The following is a 21417-nucleotide window of genomic DNA, read 5'->3' on the forward strand; positions in this document are numbered from 1 at the left end:
AACCCATGCAAAACCCTCCAACTCAGCTCACTCAATTGTGGGTAGCCCAGATCCTGTACCTTGTTTTTCATTTTTACTGAAGTAGGATGAAAATAGCAGCTATCCTAGCTTGGTGTGTTGATTATGTGGGTGCATTTGCCATTTCTAGGAGTCCCCATGAGTAAGCAGCCATGTATGTAGTAGAGTGCTGTTGGGCTCTATCTTACATCTCTGAACGGGCCACTCTGCACAGCACACTCTTTGGTCCTTTGCAAATAATGCCTTCAGTAGTGCTGGTGCTGCTTCCTGCCCCTTCATGGGGCAGCTGATGTTGTAAAGAGGGTTCCCAGTGCAATGCATGGTGGGATAGCTCTTTCGATCCTTGGAAGACCCAGCTCCCAATTTCAAAAATGGAGACCAAGGCTGCCTGGATTGTCTGGGTCCTCAACCTGCAGACCCAAACAGAGGGTCTGCTTGTCTGTGGAAACCAGGGCAGGAGCTCTTTACTCTGCTCAAACCACCCCCATAAAATTGTGTGCAAGGCCCTAACATGTAGCTGTCCCTAGCATGGAGAAGCAGTGATAGTGAAAAGCCACACTTACTGTTAAAGACATAAAACATGTAACAGGAAAAGAAAGGGACACACACTTTATGCCTTTAACAGCTGTATGTGAGACAGGACTTTGGCAAGAGTATGGCAAAGAATGAGGGTCTAGTATGATATTGATAACCAGCAATAGGAGAGAATGAGTTATTTATTACATTTCCCCACACTTCTTCCAAAGATCTCAAAGGGCAGTGGTGTAAGTGGCGTGAGGAGTGGGTTATCTTTTCCCTGACGAGGGCGGGCAAATCCATGCCGAGTGCAGTCTTTGTCTATCCCCCCACATTTTATCCTCACATCAATCCTGTAAGGTAGGTTAGGCTGAGAAAGAGTCCAAGACCACCCTACTAAGTTACATGGCTGAGTAGGAATTTAATCCTGGGTCTCCCAAGAGCCTAATCTGGCCCTCTAACCCCTGCACCATGCCGGCTCATTAGCATGAACCGTATGACACTGATAGAGTAATGAGTTTTATACTTAGCAGTATCTCTGTGCTGCATCAAAAGGCAACATGTTGGTCATCCCCACAACCTATCAATTCATTTCATTAATGCAAAACCTCACATAGAACCAAGAACAGTGGCTGACATTCTTCACAGCAGTATGCTGGTGGTTAGGAGCCTGCCGGGGCGGCTGTGCAATGTGAAAAGCAGCCAGATAGTTGTACAATGATTTGAAACAGTGTCCATGCAGTTGTGCAGTGCTATTTCCATTTGGACTAGGATCCTAAGCATCCTAGGGACAGGGCTGGACAAACTTGACCCGCCGATGGCACTGAACTACAACTCCCATTATCCCTTGTTACAACTACAACTCCCATCATCTCCAGCCACAATTTATTGTGGCTGGGGATGATGGGAGTTGTGTTTCAACATCTGGAGGGCCAAGTTTGCCCAGCCCTGTACTAGGGAAGTAGAAGCAAGCCCACTGAATTAAATGGTGCAGTGGGGAAATGACTTGATTATCAAGCTAGAGGTTGCCGGTTCGAATCCCCACTGATATGTTTCCCAAACTATGGGAAACACCTATATCAGGCAGCAGTGATCTAAGAAGATGCTGAAAAGGCATAATCTCATACTGTGCAGGAGATGGCAATGATAAACCCATCCTGTATTCTACCAAAAACAACCAGAGGGCTCTGTGGTTGCCAGGAGTCAACACCAACTCGACGGCACACTTTACTTTTAAGTAGAACTGCACTTTACAAAGCCTCTTTTTACTTTTCTGCCCTACCTGTATTAGAAACACCTTGATAGAACAATCCTCCAGGTCTGTTGCTGTGATGCAGAGACTCTTCCGATTTGCTCTTTCTATGACCATCTGAGTCCAGAGTTTGCTGTTAAGAATAAGCCTCATACTTCCTTGATTTCGCATGACTATAAGCAGGAGAAACTGAATATTAAAAAGAAATGTAGGGAAATTGAAATCCCCTTTAGTCAATGCAGGAGATTTACCTAGCAATGCTATAGATCTCAGTCACTTCATTAACCCATGTGTAAAAGCCATGACAAGTTTATCCCCCAGCCCCCTTAACTGCATAACTATGTCAAAGAGTCTAAGAATATTTATTTGGAGTACATGATTATTGCTTTTTGATCTACATTGGAATATGCTCCCTGCTGAAATAAGAACATTTCCTTCTCTGTTTGTTTTCAGGAAGAACATCAAGACTCTCCTGTTTTTGCAGGCTTTTAATTAGAATTGATTTTAATAATTAAAAAAATCTTGTTTTAATAGCTATTTTATTCTATCTATATATTTATTTCTCTTAGACATACCTCTCGCTAATCCCATGTGTGGCAGCTCTCGCGAGAGTTCGGAGAGCTGCCATATAGTGATGGGGATGGGCAGCCGGCTGGTAGGCTGGAATATACGGTGGTGGCAGGCGGGCAAATGACAGCGCCGGATGGTGGGAAAGTGAGGAGGCAATGGTGGCGGAGACTGGCGGGGACCGAGAGGAAACTGAGGTGGAGGCGGGCGGGCGAGAAGGAGGAAGAAAATGGTGAGGGGGGCAGGCAGCTGGGCGGGAACGGGGCAGGCGGGAGAAAGCTGGAGGAAGGGAAAGGCTGGGCGGGGAGAACTAGAGGCACAGATGCCCAGCTAGTTGTTTTTATTGTGTCATGTATTTTAATCTGTGACTTTTAAATATTTTAAATTTTGTACTCTGCCTAGAGATGTACATATCAGGCAGTAACAAAATATGACAATACATACATACATACATGGGCTGCTGGCAGTTTTCCACATCTGATTTAAGGTACCGGTTGTCACTTTTAAAGTGCTAAATGGTTCTGGAGCATTCAAAACACTATCTGCTCCCATAAAAACTGCACACCTGTTGAGATCTACCAGGGATATTCTACTCCATGTTTTAACATCTGAAGTGCAGTGTGTGGGTATGTGGTTTTCTCAGTCATGGTGCCTGGACTTTGGAACGCAGGCTCTCGGGAGGCACATCTAGTCCCCTCCCTTATGACTTTTTGAAGGCTAGTAGAGGCTTTTCTATTTAGGGGGCATTTAGTGTAATGTAAGATGCTCCTGTAAGTCGATTTTTATGGCCCTTTCACAGACTCTGTGTTTGGGTTGTATTGCTGCAGTTCCTCTTTAAGATTTTTTTTTTTTTTTTTAGTGATGGTGTTTCGTTTTGTCTTTTTCAGTTTTTAGCCTGGGCTAAAAATTGGCTTACACACTGAAAAAGAAAGGCATGCACACACAAAGGTACAATACATAGATATGTTGAACCTCTTTCAGAACTGTACATAGTAGAAGAATATGTTTTTAAATATTCCCACACAAAAATAATTCCCAGGAAACAGAATATGGGCTGAGCTAAAACTGTACCCCATTTGCACTAGGGGTGTGTGTGTGTGTGTGTGTCTAGCAGAGAGGTTTTTATGTCAGGTAAATATTTAATAATTGCCTCCTCCCATCTGCAGCCTAAAGTGGTACATTCCACTCTGTCACCTCAGAATCCTACCATCTCATTCTCCTGCAAGGGTAGATCAGGCCTTAACAGACACCTTTGAAAGGCACCTTAACCTTATGTAGGCCACAATACAGCAAGGTGTGCTCAAGCCCAACAATTCTAATGGGCTTTAACACACCCATTTCTCTGCTAAAGTGGAGCTTTTATATTCCAAACTAGCTGGGTTGAGCACAGAGCCTCTAGCCACCTGCCCTGCCGTCGCCTCCCTCCCCACTGCCCCATTGCCGTCGTTTCCCCCATTGCCGTCGTTTTCTCTCCCATCCCCCGCCCGCCCAGCTTCTTCCTTCCCCTACCCACTGGCCCACCCGCCCACCTGCATTGCTGCCTTCTTCCCCGGCCGCTGTCACAGCCGTTTTGCCTGCCCACCCATCCCCCACCGTTTTTCCTGCCCGCACAGCGTGCAGCCCACCGCCGGTTTGTCCTGCCACCAGCTGTCCGGCTGCCCATTGCAGTTTTCTTGGGCCGCCGCCGCCATTTTCCCCTCTCCCACCCATACCGTGACTAGCCTATCTGGCAGCTCTCCGAACTCTTGAGAGAACTGCCACACATGGGATTAGCAACGGGTATGACTTAGAGAATTAAATATATAGATTATTTGACAACGTACTATAGATAGAAATAAAATGTGGGCACGGTTGCACATGTCCAACATTAATAACTTGTGAGGAAAGATAGAAGATGACAAGAATTCTTACCCAATCTAGACTGTAGCATTCCACATTGATTGCTGGACGTATCATTAAGTCTCAGGCAGCCGCTGCCTCTTTCAGTCCAGGACAACGATGCCTTATTAAATCTAAAAAGCCTGCAGTGGATCTATGGTGGAAAAATTCAGTGGAAACTGTCAAGCAGCATAAACATGGTAAACAATGCAAACACATTTAAAAACAACAACACGTGTAGTACAGATGTTTTTAAGAAAAGAAAAATCTAGTTTTCTAAATATTCTTAGAAATATTTATAGTTTTCTAAACATTTATTTGTTTTAACTAACGTTTTAACTTTTCTGTTGTCATTTTTTGTTGTAAACGGCCCAGAGACGTAAGTTTTGGGTGGGATAAAAATATGTTAAATAAATAAATAATAAATAAATACAAACAGTTCCACATTTAGCTCTTCTCCAACATACTGCATAAAAATTGTGCAAGGGGACCACTACTGCATGTCTAGAGAGGGCAAGGATGATTTTCAGTGATCCCCCCTTCCCTCTGCAGCTGCCTTTGCAGTTTCAGGCCCAATTTGTTTCTGAAGATGGGGTTAACACTCAGCTAGATTGGTGCCAGCAAACCACTGGAGAAATTCAGCTGCACCTACAAAGTCTGAATGGATAAGTAAGAACTAGGGATGTCCACGAACAGGTTCAGAGTCCCTTTTATGGGCCTCTGAACCAGTTCGAACATTGCCCGGCTCGAGGGTTCGACGGCGGGGGTGGTGGTGGAAGCTTTAAGGGCAAGGGAGGATGCATTTACCCCCCCCCAAGCTGCGTTTCCCCCACCGGTGCACATTTCGCTAGAAGCCCGTCAGAGTGGCAGCATACTTCCCTGCCACCCCACTCCAACGTTATCCAGAAGTACTCGGAAGTAGCAGCTGCAGCTGTGTCACGTGCACGTCGCACTCATGCACGCACGTTGGGTGCATGTGCGTGACATACGCGACATGCATGCGCACGCGAGCGACATGCACAGTTGCAGCTGCTACGTCCAGCTACTTCCGGATAACATTAGAGCGGGGTGGCAGGGAGGTATGCTGCCGCCCCGACGGGCTTCTGGGGTGGGGCAGGGTGGAGTAAGTGCACCCTCTCCTGCCCTTAAAGCCATAACTCGCCGGTTCTGTGCACATCCCTAGTAAGAACTGGAATCTAGTTAGATTGGTTAAATTACAACATCCTTAAGATCAGATAATTACTTGGATAAGGTCTGTCCAACTTGCAGGCCAGTATTTAATGACATCACAGCTACTGTATTAACATGTATGCTTTAAGCCAGGGTGGGCAAACTTGGCCCTCCAGCTATTTTCGGACTACGACTCCCAGCATCCCCAACCATACTCTGTGGCTGGGAAAGATGGGAGTTGTAGTTCAGCATCATCTAGAGGGCCAGGTTTACCCACCCCTGCTTTGAGCTAATATGGACTCTTCAATATGGACTCTGCAATGTGTATCGGGTCCTCTTAAGTCGTTTATATATAAATTTGTATTTATTGTGTATGGCATGTTTGATAGTAAAAGCCTGTTAAGAAAGCAGTAATTGCTCCGTCTTCTTGAGAGGTGGCTGGATTTAGTCTGCCCTGGAATGAAATCCAGGGCAGACTGGATGTAAAAGCGAGATTACTGCTTTTCAAAGAGGACTGAGGCACAGTCCTGTCCTGCTGCACAGGCACATAGCTGGACCAGGCCAAAAGTTTAACAAATGTATGCATACTAACAGAGGACTGAGGTTTTTTAAAAAAAGTCTCTAGAGTTGCATCTTGATTTCTTTTGCAGAGTCTAAACCACGGTAGTTTATCTTGAATATATCATTGAACTATTTACTTTCACTTCTTCGGTGTTTTTGTAAAAACAAGTATTTGCACTATGCAGCTAGCTAGAAGGTGGTGCTTTGGTTAATTAGCTATTGGTTCTGGAATGGTGGCTCTCACATAATTTTAAAGAAGCCTTTAAAAAGTGTCACCCAGACAGAGTTGCTGGTGCCTACATTAAGTGGTGCTCTTTGGACTGGTCTTCCAGGTGGCTGTCCAGTCCCCCCCAGACCTGGGGAACCTCCAAATGCTGAGCGGCCCCCCAATTTAAGTGGCAGGATTGTCCATGCAGAATGTGGTAGCTCTCTGCAAGTCAGTGGGAAGTATCCTATTCAGAATCTCTTCTAAAAAAAAATTTTTTTAAAGCGTTTCCAGCTTTCCCTGAACATGTTCCGGTGTAAAAAACAGTGCATTGCAGATTATCTGGTGGAGATGGCATGGGCAGGGGTTCCCCCCACAAAAGGCCTTTAGGTCCAGGCTCCAAAATTACCTAGGTACACTTCTGCCTACATTGATTAACTGGCTATACCTTCCTCAGCACAGTCAATAGGAAGTGTTGAGATGACCGCGTGAAGGAGCAGTGGAAAGCCAATCTTGCGGAAGCAATCATAAATGGTCCCCTTTGCTAAGTAGGGTTCTCCTTGATTTTCATTTGGATGGGTGACTGCCAGTGAGTACTGTCTGCTGTAATATTCCCCTTAGGGGATGGGCTGTAGCTCAGTAGTAGAGCATCTGCTTGCGTGCAGAAGACCCCAAGTTCAGTTCCTGGAATCTCCATGAAGGGCTGGGAAAGACTCTTGCCTGAAACCCTGGATAGCCACTGTCAGTCAGTGCAGACAAGACTGAGCTTGATGGACCAAAGGTCTGACTTGGTATAAGGCAGCTCTCTAAGTAGCAAAATGACTTTCTCTGCTCTGAGAAATCTTAGCTATCCCCTCTCCTTTCCCTCTTCACCTATATGAGGTTTCACTCTAGCCTCTTTGCCTCCTTCAGCTCTTTTGCTGGCTGACTGCAGCCACAACTATATTTCTCCTCCTCCTCCTCTTGTGCAATGTAGGCTTTTGGGGTCTTGAACCAGCAACTTTTGCAGCCAGACCAAAGTATCTTATTCTTTGCAGCTGCTTACCAGCAGAGGGAGCTGCTTGCCTCCACTCTGATCTGCTTAGGTGCCACTAATGCTAGGAGGTGGTACTGCAAGTTACCGATTCATCCATCATCTGGAGACACAGAGAGGTCACTGGGATTTATTTGGCCCTGTAAAGCTTCCAGCTCTGCCCCAGCTCCTCAATCCAGGCAGCCCATATCAGTTTGTCAGCATACCTTTTTACTTGCTCTCTGGCAGCCTCGATTCATCTCTCTCAGCCAGCCAGGTGGGTGATGGTCAGCTTTCTGTGTGCCCAGATGTGTTGTAGCTGTGCCTCCAGGCCTCAAGCCCTGATGTACATCACACTGCACAGGGTCATAGGGAGCTTGGCCATGGCCAGAGGACAAAGTCATTTAACGGCTCCCCTGCACCCTAGGCGCCCAAAATCAAGGAGAGGAGAGCTGGTCTTGTGGTAGCAAGCATAACTTGTCCCCTTAAGCTAAGCAGGGTCTGCCCTGGTTGCATATGAAAGGGAGACTAGAAGTGTGAGCACTGGAAGATATTCCCCTCAGGGGATGGAGCCACTCTGGGAAGAGCAGAAGGTTCCAAGTTCCCTCCCTGGCTTCTGCAAGATAGGGCTGAGAGAGATTCCTGCCTGCAACCTTGGAGAAGCCGCTGCCAGTCTGTGAAGACAATACTGAGCTAGATGGACCAATGGTCTGACTCAGTATATGGCAGCTTCCTATGTTCCTATGTGTGCTTAGCGTGAGTGCCTCAAGCCATGCCCCCTGTGTCTGATGTCAGATGCATGAGGCAGGGTCACTGCCCAGGAAAGGGGTCTGTTTGGACCCTTTCCCATTCTTCCCAGTCAACTGGGCTTTCCTTCCCAGCACAGCCAGCATTTCAGTGAAACAGTCAGGGGAGAAATGGGGCACGCCTTGAGCTCCCAGCCAGCCAGTGCTTTGTTCGCCAACTGGGTGTGGGAGGGGGCAACCTGGCCAAGGGCGACAGGGTGCCTTGGTGCACCCCGACTCTGGTGGCCGGGGCACAATCATCCCCCCCCCACCTCATAGTCCCTACTTCCCATCTTCTGGCGCCTTTATGGACAAGAACCACATGTGAAGGTCTTCTTCGTAGCAGCTCTGCAGTCAACCTCCAGAAGCTCTATTTCCCTACATTTCTGCATGAGCACGCATGAGGTCTTCCTCTTGATCAGTCCTACTACAGTTGCCTCTTTCATTAGTTCATGGTAGGAAGCTATTAGAGAGCAGGCCCAGAAATTGCCTAGCAACTGTGACTCTCTCTCTCTCTCTGTGGGAGAGAGAGCCATGAGAGAAAGCCTTCAGAAGAAGAATCTGAGAAAGACGTGAGCCAGCCTTGAGGACTTTATGGCCCAATGGCTGCATTTCAGGTTATACTGATGGCTTCGTGGGATCAAGTGGCAGAATTTGAAAGAGAAAGAGTATTATGGGATTCAGTTTGCTGTGAACTAGATTACCAAAACATAAGAGCTCGATTCAGACATTATGCTGTAAGAATGTACATATATCTGTACACTCGTACACATGTTCGTGAGAATGACTGTACCTGTGTTCATTTTAAAAGTGAACCTGGATACCTGCTCTTCAAATGCACGATACAGACCCCTGCTAACTAAGCAAAGAGGCATCTTTCAAAGTGGTGATTTTCTTTATATTTAGCAGTGGGAGAGCAACTGGCCCTATCCAACCCCAGCATAGCATCCCTCCAGTGGCTGTTATTGGTATCTGCCTTATGTTTCTTTTTAGATTGTGAGCCCTTTGGGGATAGGGGACCATCTTCTTGATGTATTATTTATTTTTCTGTGTAAGCTGCTTTGAGAACTTTGGTTGACAAGCAGTATATAAATATTATAGTAGTAGTGGTAGTAGTAGATAGGAAGTGCACTTCTGAACCTGCGTCCAGCATAACATGTGAATGAATGTACCTGTGTACAGATCTGTAATCTGAGTACACAGAACACAGATTGCACAAACACTGAATATAACGAGTGAATGGGCCTATTAGTAGACTATGATAATATCTGTGAAAGCTATATTCACAGCAAATACCTTGCACATTGGCTACTTAGGAAAACAATGTAAAAAATGTTAGCTCAGCTGTGTACCAAAGAAAAAGGTAACGTTCCTGACCCAACAATCAGCCCTAGTCCAGATAACACTTCTGGTGCTTAAATTCCAGTTATATCAATAGGAAAAGGTAGTCAAAAAGCATAAGCTCAGTGTGTTGTCAGAATATAGGTAGTTTTAAAAAGTAGTAAAAATACCTGCAACACATTGTGTTCTGCTTCTTCTCCTGTGGTTACTTCAACTTTATCTAATAAAAATCTCTGTGCTGGTTTGTTAGAAATGTAAGCAGCAGCTGATTCAGCTAGTGTTGTATTCTTGGCAAAAACTGATGCTGTACAAGGAAAGAGAAAATTGGAAAGAATTTTATTTTTTTTACAATATCAAATATTTTCTGTTGCCAATTGCCTGTTACTCTTCTGATTGCCTTTGGTTCAAAATTAACCTGTTTTATCAAGATATCTTTAGGCTTACCTATGATTTTTGGTTCATAGGAGTCAAAGCTCAGTGGCAGAACACATAGTTTGTATGCATGAGGTCCCAGGCTCAACTCACAATATCTCCAGTTTTTTAGCCGACTTTCCTCATGGGAAGTACCCTTATGAGATTGCCTTGCTGACTGTACGTCTGTCTGTGTGTCGCCCGCTAACAACTTCACAATGCGTGCACCGATTTGCACCAAATTTGGTACAGATGTTGTGCCACATAGGGACACCTGAACGGCATGGTTTGTGATGATGTCATGCACCCTGATCCACACTGAAAGTAGGTACTTTAGTTTGCAGCTGAACTGCTTGTTTAAAAAGAAAAAAGGTTCACAAGTAGCACAATTGGGAAAGATTTCTGCCCAAGGCCTTGCAGAGCTGCTGCTAGTCAATCAAGGAGACAATACTGGGCAACATGGACCAGTGGTCTGACTCACTATCAGGCAGCTTAGTAAGTTTTTTAAAAATATGACAGGAATTTGAAAATTGGCCTTTTGGTGCTTTTGAATTTAATGGGGCTTTTTGCTTCCCTGGGCACAATATTCTAACATACAATATATTAGGGGTGGGGGTATACACTGTTTGTTTGTTTGTTAAGAAGCAACACCTACTTCTCAATGGGGAACTGGTATGAAAGTCAACTGTGAATGAAGATTCTTTTTCATTCTGCAGCTTGGTTTCAGAATGCAGCTCTGGGAATGTCTCAGGCCTCTAGAAAAAAAAATTGCAGAAAAACATAACAAACAACTGAAGACATTATGAAGGCAATAAGGAACTTTAAAGCATATCAAATGCAGACATACAGCAATTTTTAAAAATGAACAACTAATTACATCATAGGATACACACAGTGGAATGAAAGCTAGGTGATATTGTTTTAATCATGTACACATTGTTTTAATTATATTGTAAACCACTTCATGATTATTTTAATGAAAAGCAGTATAGAAACCGAATAATAAATAAAATAAATAAGGTATTGGTATGTCAGTCCTCTGTTTTAGTAGAATAAAACAGAACATCAGCTACATAATTACAGCATATGTTTTGATAATATTTTATAAGAACTGGAGTTCTTATATTGCAGGATTCAGACAGTTTCACAAGCAGTCAGTTCTGAATTTGTCATACTGGCCACTAATTGGCTCCCATATTTTAAAGCACATATTTTAAAAGGTTTTTTTTAGTTCTTTTACCAATACAAAATAGCTTAATAAGATCACTGGCAACTCAAGGCCACTTTGAGCCTAAGGCAAGGTGTCAAATTTGTGTGCAGCCTCCTCAAAATTCTCCATCATGTGCAGCCTCCTCAAAATTCTTCCCTTCCTTTTTTAAAAAGCTGGGGGCAGAAGGGCAGTTTACTACCTCACTGGTGTCCCAATAATCTGCTGCCTGCGGCGACCTCCTCACCTTGCCTCATGGAGGGGCCGCCCCTGAACAAGATTTAAATTCAGAAGAGCATGAAATATTATTAGTATTTTAAAAACAATTTATGGGTATTTTAAAAAACTGGGGTAATGCATGGTGTTACACAAACATTGTTGATAGAAGTTCAACTGAGACACTTTTGTTAATTTTTCCTCCAGAACCGATGAAGACCTTTAATACGTACCAAAACTCTTTCTACTATATTTTCCCCAAATACAAAATTAGAATGTCTGCTGTTTGAAAAGGTTCTGCCTTCAGGTAGCTGGTTGCTGAAACAACAAGAACAGAAAACCACATCAATTTTGGATGTTATTTTTAAAGAAGTGGAAAACCATTTAAATGTATGCACAGATTAGGGCTGTCAACTTTTTCCACCCTGGCTGAACTCTCGTGGCTTTAACAGCTTAATGGCCAGCAGCAATTCCATAGGTGAAGCTTTCTCCGCTATGTAGATGAAAGGAGAACTGCGCCACCTCCTAAATTTCTGAGTGTACCAGGCTTTTAAAAGACATAGGAGTCCAGCTTGGGGGGCGGGGGGAAGCTGGAAACCTGAGTGCCCACTTTGAGTAAGCCCTATTGAAACCATTTGGCTTTACTCAGACACATATTTAAATACACAAAAGTACCTAATACTGAGCCAGACCATTAATCCATCTAACTCAGTATCATTTACATTGACTGGTAGCAGCTGTCTAGAGATACCAGGACTTGAATGTGAAACCTCCTCCGTGAAATGCCCAGGCTCCACCATTGAGGTACTGTCCCTCTCCTATTTATGGCAGTAGCTAGAGAGCCAATATGTTGTGAGCACTGTATTCCCACTGCCCATCTCCCTCTCTTATCTGCTACGAGGCAAAACATGGTGCCAGAAGAGGGAGGCTGGTAATGGGACCAAGAGAGACTGTGACTGCATCCTCCTCAGAGGCTACAGGCATGTTAAAAAGACTGGAGGATCTCTGCAGGAAAGTACAGTTGCCCATCCCACCCCCAGACACTGCCTTCCAGAAGACATTCCTCAGGAATAACAACAACAACAATAATAATATAACAACAATTTCCTATTGTTATTAATAATAATAATATTAATATGTTAATAATAATAATAATAATAATAATAATAATAATAATAATAATAATAATAATAATAAAAAAAATAACAACAATTTCCTATTGTTATTATTAAGTTGTCAGACTCCCAGGGGACGAGGTGGCCCTTCAGAATGATTGGAGCAACCCCAAAAAGTACAGGAACAGCCAGGGGAGGAGGTTAGCTTGTCACCTGAGTCCTCCTCCTGGCTTGCTGCATTCAGCCAGGTCCCTCTCTGGGAGAACTCCTGGCTCCCATACTCAGAAGCAGCCCCGCCCCCTTCCTGACCTTGCTTCCTGTTTCCTGCCACACCCAACCTAGCTGTCTCCCTAGAGCTGTTTCTTGCAGCTCTCCCTGCCTTGCCCTCTCAACCCCACTGGGACCTAACCAGCCTGGACCCTTCTCATCGCTGCCATCCCCTGAAGGGAACGAAAGCCCCACAGGAGGGATGCCATACCCTTCTCCAGACTCCACAGTGCCACCCAAGCAACCAGGTAACATGGCATCCCGACATAAGTCTAAGCACTATAAATGCTCTTGAAATCCACCTTTTTGGAATTTGAACCTAAATATAATCCAAGAATAGGCTGCAATTTTGCTTTCCTCCTGGCCCTTCAACCTGACATGGTGCTCCACTTCTCCAGGTTATAACACAGAAAATAGAATTCCAGTCATCTTACCCTATTACTTTAGGCTTTTCTGAGCTGTCCATCCTGCGATAAGTGTTTTCAGATACCTTGGGGGAAGAAAACAAGTCAACACACTAAGTATTAGAATTAAAAGCAACCAAAAATCACATAGACTAACCTATTGCATGATGGAATAATCTACCCAGCTATGTTACCTAAGCAGAAAGCAGAGGCATAATTTTACAACAACCTGTCAATCAACAGCTAGGATTGCAAGTATTTTTTTCCTTGCAGACTTCCTATGCCTTTAAATGAGAAATGACAAGCAGAAGTTTAACAGAAGATGCCTTTATAGCAGTATGAGAGGCAGAAGTTTAATAGAACAAGCTTTCCTCATCACTGCATCTACATATCAGGAAAAGCCACATTATAATTTTTATCTGTGTTTTTAAGGTCTTGAAAGCACAGAGGCTCTATCTAATAGAAAATGTGGCAATCGTAGCAAAAAAATTCCAGTCTTATCAAGCAACTAAATCAATATGTTCTATTGCACAAGGCATAATCTTGTGCAATGAGATTATGTGCATAATCTCTAATAGATATACAACTCCATGTATATCTTTGGCATCTAATTTAAACATATTTTCTTACAAGTATAGTTGATTTCAACAGAATATCCTTCCAAGACAGCATGACCTGGAATGTTTTCTCACTGACTCTGATACAAAGGAGGACAGTTACATTGACAGCACAATCTCTTCATGTGAAGGAAGAAGTAGGTCCCACTGAATGCAGAGGGACTTCCTTCCAAATGTGCACAGGCATGGAACCTAATTGTTGTATGGAAGAAGAATTGCAACAGTAGCTTCTTTCACACCACTATGACAAGCTGAACCTGCCAAAAGTACCCCTTTCTGCACAATCTTCACCTCTGCTAACTGGACAAAGAAGCACATTTAAAATGCAGTGGTTTTCTTATATTTAGTAGGAGAGCAACTATCCTATTCTGCCCAACATAGCATTCCTTCCAGAGATCTTTATAGGATAACCTCAGTAATTGTTGGGGTTCCATTCTCCGCTACTACCGCAGCTACAGAAACCGCGAATACTGAGTAATTAGGGAGTCGAAATAGATTAGGGAGTCGGCACACTTTACCTTTAAATCCAGGGGTTAGGTTCCTGGAGGTCTGGAAAATGGGTTAAATGGCCCTAGAAATGTGGGAGGGAGGGTGGCCGACCATGCTTTGTGGATCCCCAGCAATCCAGCAATGCTCCCCCAAGAGTAAAAAACTGGTGGGTTTGAGAGCTTTTTTGATGGGGGAACATAAAATGGCTCCCGACCTCTCCTGAACACAAATGGTGGCTGTAAATGACCTCCAAGGTCATTTCCAGCCACCCCTGACCAACAGATACGTGGATCTAACCCTCCCCCCTGTTTTTCCGCATATACTGAGGTTGGGTGTCCATTCCCCAACCACAGATATGTGAAACCTTGGGTGCTGGACCCGCAGTTAACGAGGTTCTCCTATACTGCTATCATCATGATTCTTTTAAGATTGTGAGCCCCTTTGGGACAAGGAACCATCTCCTCATTCCTTTTGCTTTGTAAACTGCTTTGAGAACTATTCTGTTGAAAGCAGCATAATAACAACAACAAGGAGGAGGAGGAGGATAGTACACAAATGTAGAACTCTTTTGCATCACCCTAGTTCTCAAAAAAATATTCACTTCTTGAGACAGCAGTTCCATAAAGTAATGTCAGTGAGTCATCGATGAAAAAACAGCAACATATGCTTCACATTTACACTATATTTTACCTCTGTTTTATGTTTATCCTCCAAAACATTTTTAGTGCTTATCGTGTTTTCTTGTCTATACATAGGAGTTTGTGGAGGCTGTAAGATGGCCGGCCTTAAAACATCTCGCTGTACATTTGTGGATGAAATACCTTCAAAACAGAAAATAAATAAGATTTCATTCTTACTGTTACAACTTTTTACACACTGGATGACATTTCGACCAACACTGAGCTGGTGCTATGTGAATGGTGGGCAACTTTAACCAATCTCCCCTTCCCTCTGAAGCTCACTATGCCTCCTGCAAATATGCCTCTGAGGACAGTAGTGGAGGGAGGCCAGCGGTGGCCCTGGTTCAGCCCGCTGCTGTGATCCCTCTAGCCATGCCCCCAACATCAGACACTAGCGTCTGACATCAGACGCAAGGTGTGTGGTTTGCTCACAAATGGGGCCGGGTACCCCATTGCAAGTAAAATCCAGCCAGTGCTGCGTTTGCAGCACGGCTGAGCGGCTCTCCCCACATGGCCTCATTTGCCAGCAAACTACGCCGCCTGCATCTGGCGTCAGACTTAGGGGGCATAGCTGGAGCACGAGGTGCAGCCCCCTGAGTGAGGCGGCCCGGGTTCTTTGAATCTGTTCGCTCTATGGTGGCTCTGCCCCTGCCTGAGGGTTGTGTGAGTGTTTAATAGTTAAAAAAATGAGTGGCTGACATCCTGACTACATTACTCAACAAAAATACAACTGAAATTAAGTAGTACTATTAAGTAGTCCTTTAGAGTAACCAGAGATGCAGTTAGGTAATTTTGGACCCTGGACCTAATGAGCTTATGGTGTGGGGCCCCTGTAAAATACGCATCTTCTCTGTATATAGACATTTTACCATAAAATGACAAGTCTGGGCTAGAGTGCATTTAGCAGGGATGGGGGTGGGAAGACTACACAATACATACATCATCTTGTTCATTCATCACAAACTCACAGACCTGGGCCAAAGCGCATTTGCCAGAAAAGAAAAAGACTGTGCAAGCCCCAATGGATTCACACAGCTTCTTGACTATTCACAAACTAACTGGGACACAACATGTGTCCCTTGCTCCACTGTTCAAACACAAAACCAATTTGATCATATAGTGCATTTGTAAGGAAAATAAATTAAAACCACAACACATGCCCCTTGTTTCACAGTTCTCATGCATGGATCACAAACCACCATGAGCATAGTGCATTTGTTTTAAAAAATGTTTGTTTATTCAGATGTAACAGTTCCACTTCCACTAGGTGTGAAGTACACTATGAGTCTTTTCTCACGACGGGTGAGGAAGCCTTAAAAAACTTATCTCCCTGCAGACAATCATCATTGAGAGTCTGGGTGCTTGCTCCCTTAACTTCATTTAGGAGGGTGACTGGCTTGGTGGGTTTGCAACCGAAGCGTCGCCGGGATTGGGCCCAATACTGGTGGTTCGCATGCATGGCAGGACTGGGCTTGGCTTTGTTAACCTAGTTTTGCCTGCATGTGAGCAGCCTCTATGGATAGAGATAACTCTTTCTGGCAGCTTTCATTAAAAATCACAGGATTGACTGCTTTCCTTGAAATAAAAATAAACAGAACCCTGCCATCTTGGGCTACATGTGTGCCAAATTCCAAAACTCTTAAGCCCAACCATTCCGGAAATGTAATGGGTTGGACAAAAAGGGGAGCACATTGCACTTTTTTGTGAAGGGAAAGGGCAGAATCCTTCACATGGAGGTGGAGTGATGGTCCAAGAGGGGACTTGAATTTCAGAAGTTTTTGTAATTTTCTACCATGAAACAAGCCACTTATAGGACTTTTGGGGGAAGTTTTTTTTTTTAAATTCAAAAAAATCATTAAAAATCAATGGAATGACCAATCCATTTCAAGATCAATACACAATATTCTGCTAACCTGTCCTGCATCTGTGCCCAATTTCAGAACTCTAGGCCAAGCCATTCTGGAACTATAAAAGGGGCAATGTTTACCCTTTTTAATGAAGGCAATGGGCAGATTCATTCATATAGGAGTGGAATGATGATCCAAGGTGGGGGCTTCAGTTCCAGAAGTTTTTGTGATTTCCTGCCATGAAACAAGCCACTTATATGACTTTTTATTTTTTAAATTCAAAATTTCATTAAAAAAAAAATCAATGCATTGACCAATCCACTTAAAAATCAATACACAGAGTCCTGGTAATCTTTCCTACATCTGTGCCAAATTTCAGAATTCTAGGCCAATCTGCTCCAGAAATATAAAAGGGGCCCTCGAGGAGACTGTGCACATGGACTTGGGCCCCTAGGTCCATACATAACAGTGCCCCTGAGAGTAACTCCTAAGTAGTACATTGAGTAATTTAGTCTGAATGTCAGTCAGTGTTTCTAGTACCTTTGAGTTTGCCCATTTTCCTTGCATAACTTCACCTAAGAAATCCCAAAGAATTTACATAGACAGAAATCTGGAACTATTTGTACAGGAAAACACTTCCAGGGGGCACATGGTACTGTGAGATAACAGAGAGTTGCAGAATTACAGCTGCAGGCTGGGCTTAAAGAGGATTGGTTGGACAGCATGCAACCTGATGTGTACAAGTTTACAAGTGCCAACAGCTACTGTACCATTCAATAGCCATGCATACCTCAGAGATGCCAACAGAGTGATTTGCACAGGCTGGGCAACATGCATGCTTGGATTTCGTGAGGTAGAGAGGTTTCTCCCCACTCTGTTAACCAGCTTTGTCAATTTGATTTGCTTCAAGTTTTTATATGGGAATATGTGTGCTGGTGTGTGGGGGTGTAGTGTATCCTATTACACAGTAATAACTATTTATTTTCTTCTTCATTATGAGCCCCTCCTCCCACTGAGATAATCCAGAAAGGTCCTTCTGCAATTGCCACCAGTTCATCTGGTGGCTACTCAGGGGCGGACCTTATCTGTTGCCTCCCCGAGGCTTTGGAAAGCACTCCCTGCCAAAATAAGGGCCTCCCCATCTCTGACAGCTTTTGAAAATACTCTTAAGATGCATTTATTCACACAAGGTTTTAAACCAGAATTGTGATGTTTAAACTGTTTTATTTTTTTGAAATTTTATTTTATGTTTGTTGTAAACTGGGGCAGTGTAGAAATATACTGAACAAAACAAATGAACAAAATAAATAAAATAACTATACTTACCTTTTTCGGTGTCTTCCACATCCATGCTCTTTTGTTGTAACACAGAGGTCATGAATATATTATTCTTCTTTACTACAAAAGAAATGTTAGACCACAGGGATAAGTACAACCAAGTTCCTAATCCATTTGTCTATTTTCATAATGCACTTCAGTATGATGTGTGAGTTTCATTCTCTGAAACAGTCCAATATGTTCACAAGAAATACTTATCAAACCCTTTTAAAAGAGGGTAAAAATATGTGGGATTTGATGTCAAATCCTTCTCCAGTGAAATGTATGAGAACTGTTATTGAGTTATGTGCATGAAGACTCAAGGGTTAATCATAAAGATTAGCACAGGGGTGGAGCCACCATTGGGTGAACAGGTTCAAAGAACCCAGGCTGCCACCAATCAGGTGCCGCGAGCGCAGCCCCAGACACGCCCCCCCACCGCATCTGACGTCAGACGTGAGGGGGAGGGGGTGTTATTTCAGTCCCAAATGGCTGCGCACCCCGTTTGGAACTGAAATTGGCCCGTGCTGCATTAGCAGCATGGCCAGAGTGACTGTCCCTGCCATAAAGGCAGGGAGCACTGTTCCTGGTCTTGCTGCCAACACAGCGGGGCCGATTGATCTCCCTCCCAAACAGGGCCGCACGGCTTCGTTTAGGAGGAAGATCGGCCCACGCTGCATTGGCCAGAACAGCTGGCAGGGGGAGTCGCTCCGGCCCACGCTGCCCAATGCAGCGCAGGCCAATCTCCCTTCCAAATGGAGCCGTGAGGTCCAGTTTGGGAGGTAGACCACGCCCCCGCATCTGACATCAGATGCAGGGTGTGGCTAGCTGGGCCCCTGCACCTGACATCAGACATGGGGGCGGGGCCAGGAGGCCGTGGCTGCACACTGGCTGCTGCTAGCCTCCCTATGCGCCTGGATTAGCCACAAAAGCTAAGCACAGATCAAGAGCCCAGTGGAGAGAACAGTTTGGCTGAGAGCCAAACTACACGTTAAGCTAAATGCGTCATTAATTGTGTCAATCAGTCAACACATTAAGCTAAATGTGTCTTTAAGAGAAATGCTTAAGTCTGCCAATCTCTCTTAAAAATAACGTAACTACAGAGGCCTGATCCACATTAATACTACTACTATGAATATTTATATACCACTTTTCAACAAAGTGCTCAAAGCAGTTTACATAGACAAACAATAAATAAGGTGGTTTCTGACCCCAAAGGGCTCATGATCTAAAAGGAAAAGTAAGGTAGATAACAGCAACAACCACTGAAGGGATGCTCTTCTGGGGATGGATAGGGACAGTTGCTCTCCCTTGCTAAATATTCAATTCAGTTTATTGAGATCAAAGTTCAGCACACAGATCAAATCCAGATACAAGAGTCCCCAAAAGTGAACATCGATACCAGTGCATGCATATATATAAACATACACATAAAATATAACAAAATAAAAACAAAACAAATTAAGAGTCTGTATTAACCATCTCCGATGTGAGACATCAGTATACAAATCAGAAAGAAATAAGTTTATATAAAACTCATCAGAATTATTTGGATATCTAAAAACAAGAGGGGCAATAAGTCTAAGTCTCAGATCATGATAAAATGAGCAATACAGGAGCACATGACCTACTGTTTCAATATCGCCATTCTCACAAGGACACAATCTCTCCAAAAAAGGTACCCTCCTAAATCTACCTTCTAATACCACAGAGGGCAATATATCCATCTGGGCTAGTGTCAGGGTTCTTCTGTGAGTTGGATATGTCAGATTATACAGATAGTTGGGTTGGTTTTTGCAAGGGCTTAACTGCTCCAAACCACCTGTAACTTGATGCCCAACCTAAATCTATCTGGTGTCCCATATTGATAATACGTTGCTTAAGGATCACTCTGGCATTATCATAGTTCAGGGGGAGTAGAAATTCTCTTGACAGTCCATCTATATATTTAATTCTCTTAAACGTACCCGTCGCTAATCCTATGTGTGGCAGCTCTCGCTAAAGTTTGCAAGTAGCTGCCGCGGGATAAGCAACGGGGACAGGGAAGAAAACAGCCACGGTGGCTGGTGGAGCCAGGCTGGCGGGAGGAGGCGGCCGGCCAGTGGAACTACGCTGGCAGGCGAATCCACATCGGTGGGAGGATGGGGCTGGCCAGCGGGCAAAGCCACGCCGGTGGGAGAAGGTGGCCGGCCGGTGGGCGAAGCCATGCTAGTGGGAGGAGGAGGCTGGCCAGCGGGTGAAGCTGTGCCGCCGGGAGGAGGAGGCCGGCCGACTGGAGGAAGTGGTGGCACATCAGCTGGAGGCGGCTGGCAGGCAGGCAGGAAGTTTGGTGCCAGTGGCGAAAAAACAGCTGGGCCAAACTAGAGGTGCAGATGTTCTGCGCCTGGCCCAGCTAGTATACTTTTAATTTTTCAGTGATTGAGGCTCCAATCAGAGGGGTGCTCATCCTCAAAGATTAAGGGAGCTAAGCCAGAAAGGGGGAAAATCAATTTCAGCCAGAAGTTGAAAATATAAATCCAGGCAGAGGACTCCAAGTTTAACAAACCAGCCACAGCTTGACATTTGACACACAACAGGGGGTTGAAAAAAATCCTGCTAATATGAGAATAGCCACTTTAAAGGGTGCCTCTTTAGGACCACAGCACATGGAGGGGGGAGTTTGTTTATTTTATTTATTTATTGTTCAGTTTTTATACCACCTTTCATAATGCATCTCAAGGCAGTTCACAAAAGTTAAAAAACAATAAAATTCTGTAAAAGTTACATTTAAAACCTTAAAATCAATTAAACATTAAAACCATAAACCACCAAGAAACAATTAAAAAGAAACAAACGCAAGAAAGCCGAGAACTCTGGCAGTCTCTAGGAGGCGAAAGCCTGAGTAAATAAAAAGGCTTTTAGTTGGGGTTTTTTAAAAGCAGCCACAGCTGTCACAGAGCGAATGTTCACTGGTGGGAGAGCGTTCCAGAGTCTGGGGGCAACAACAGACTCTTTTTCCTTTGCACCATTTTCCTCTAGAAATGCAAACAGTCAGGGGCTAAAAGCAGATTTGGGAAGGATTAGTGGCAGGAAAATAGGGGCGGGGGCAGAGGGTTAAACTGCTGTCCCTGAGGGTGCCTTTTTAAAAAAATTAAAAGAGATGTTCCAGATCTAAGGACATCCCTTAATATAACAAACAGTATTAGTAATTAAAGTAATCAATTGGAATGTGTTGTTCAGCCCTTGTTATGGTCTTTGAGAATGGAAAGTGGTTTGAGTGATGCATCCTCAAATCATGATGTACACTAGACCTCTGCAGGCTCAAAATGGTCAGATCTAATCTGATCCAACTCAACAGGGAAATTGCCAGGAAGGACCAACTTGACCCCGCAAACTGTCAGGTTTGGTTAGATTGTGTTGGAAAACTCACAAATTTTCTGATCTTCATTTAGACCCTCCCCTTCTCCTACCTTCCTCTACCCTTCTCCTGCCCTTTCCCCACCCCCCTGCCTTCCCCTGACCCCTTTTCTTTAAAATCCTTGTAGGTCCCTGACTGGCATGTG

At 44.1% G+C, this 21417-nt stretch overlaps 1 protein-coding gene across 4 annotated transcripts in view; it reads right to left on the bottom strand.

The window, feature by feature from the left end:
• Window positions 1-21417, bottom strand: part of RANBP3L (RAN binding protein 3 like) — a 71269-nt gene that overhangs the window by 18865 nt on the left and 30987 nt on the right. For 3 of the 4 annotated variants that reach the window (XM_053300400.1, XM_053300402.1, XM_053300401.1), the window contains 8 exons: window positions 17885-17956; window positions 14722-14852; window positions 12956-13011; window positions 11373-11457; window positions 10372-10471; window positions 9476-9609; window positions 4265-4385; window positions 1817-1959 (listed from right to left, as the gene is read on the bottom strand). In XM_053300400.1, coding sequence (XP_053156375.1) covers window positions 1817-1959; window positions 4265-4385; window positions 9476-9609; window positions 10372-10471; window positions 11373-11457; window positions 12956-13011; window positions 14722-14852; window positions 17885-17956 — 842 coding nt within the window. Of the gene's footprint in view, window positions 1-1816; window positions 1976-4264; window positions 4386-9475; window positions 9610-10371; window positions 10472-11372; window positions 11458-12955; window positions 13012-14721; window positions 14853-17884; window positions 17957-21417 lie in introns of all 4 variants that reach the window. The other variant, XR_008317172.1, reaches the window with a different exon arrangement.

This window comes from Hemicordylus capensis, chromosome 2 (genome assembly GCF_027244095.1).
Source record: "Hemicordylus capensis ecotype Gifberg chromosome 2, rHemCap1.1.pri, whole genome shotgun sequence".
NCBI lineage: Eukaryota > Metazoa > Chordata > Lepidosauria > Squamata > Cordylidae > Hemicordylus > Hemicordylus capensis.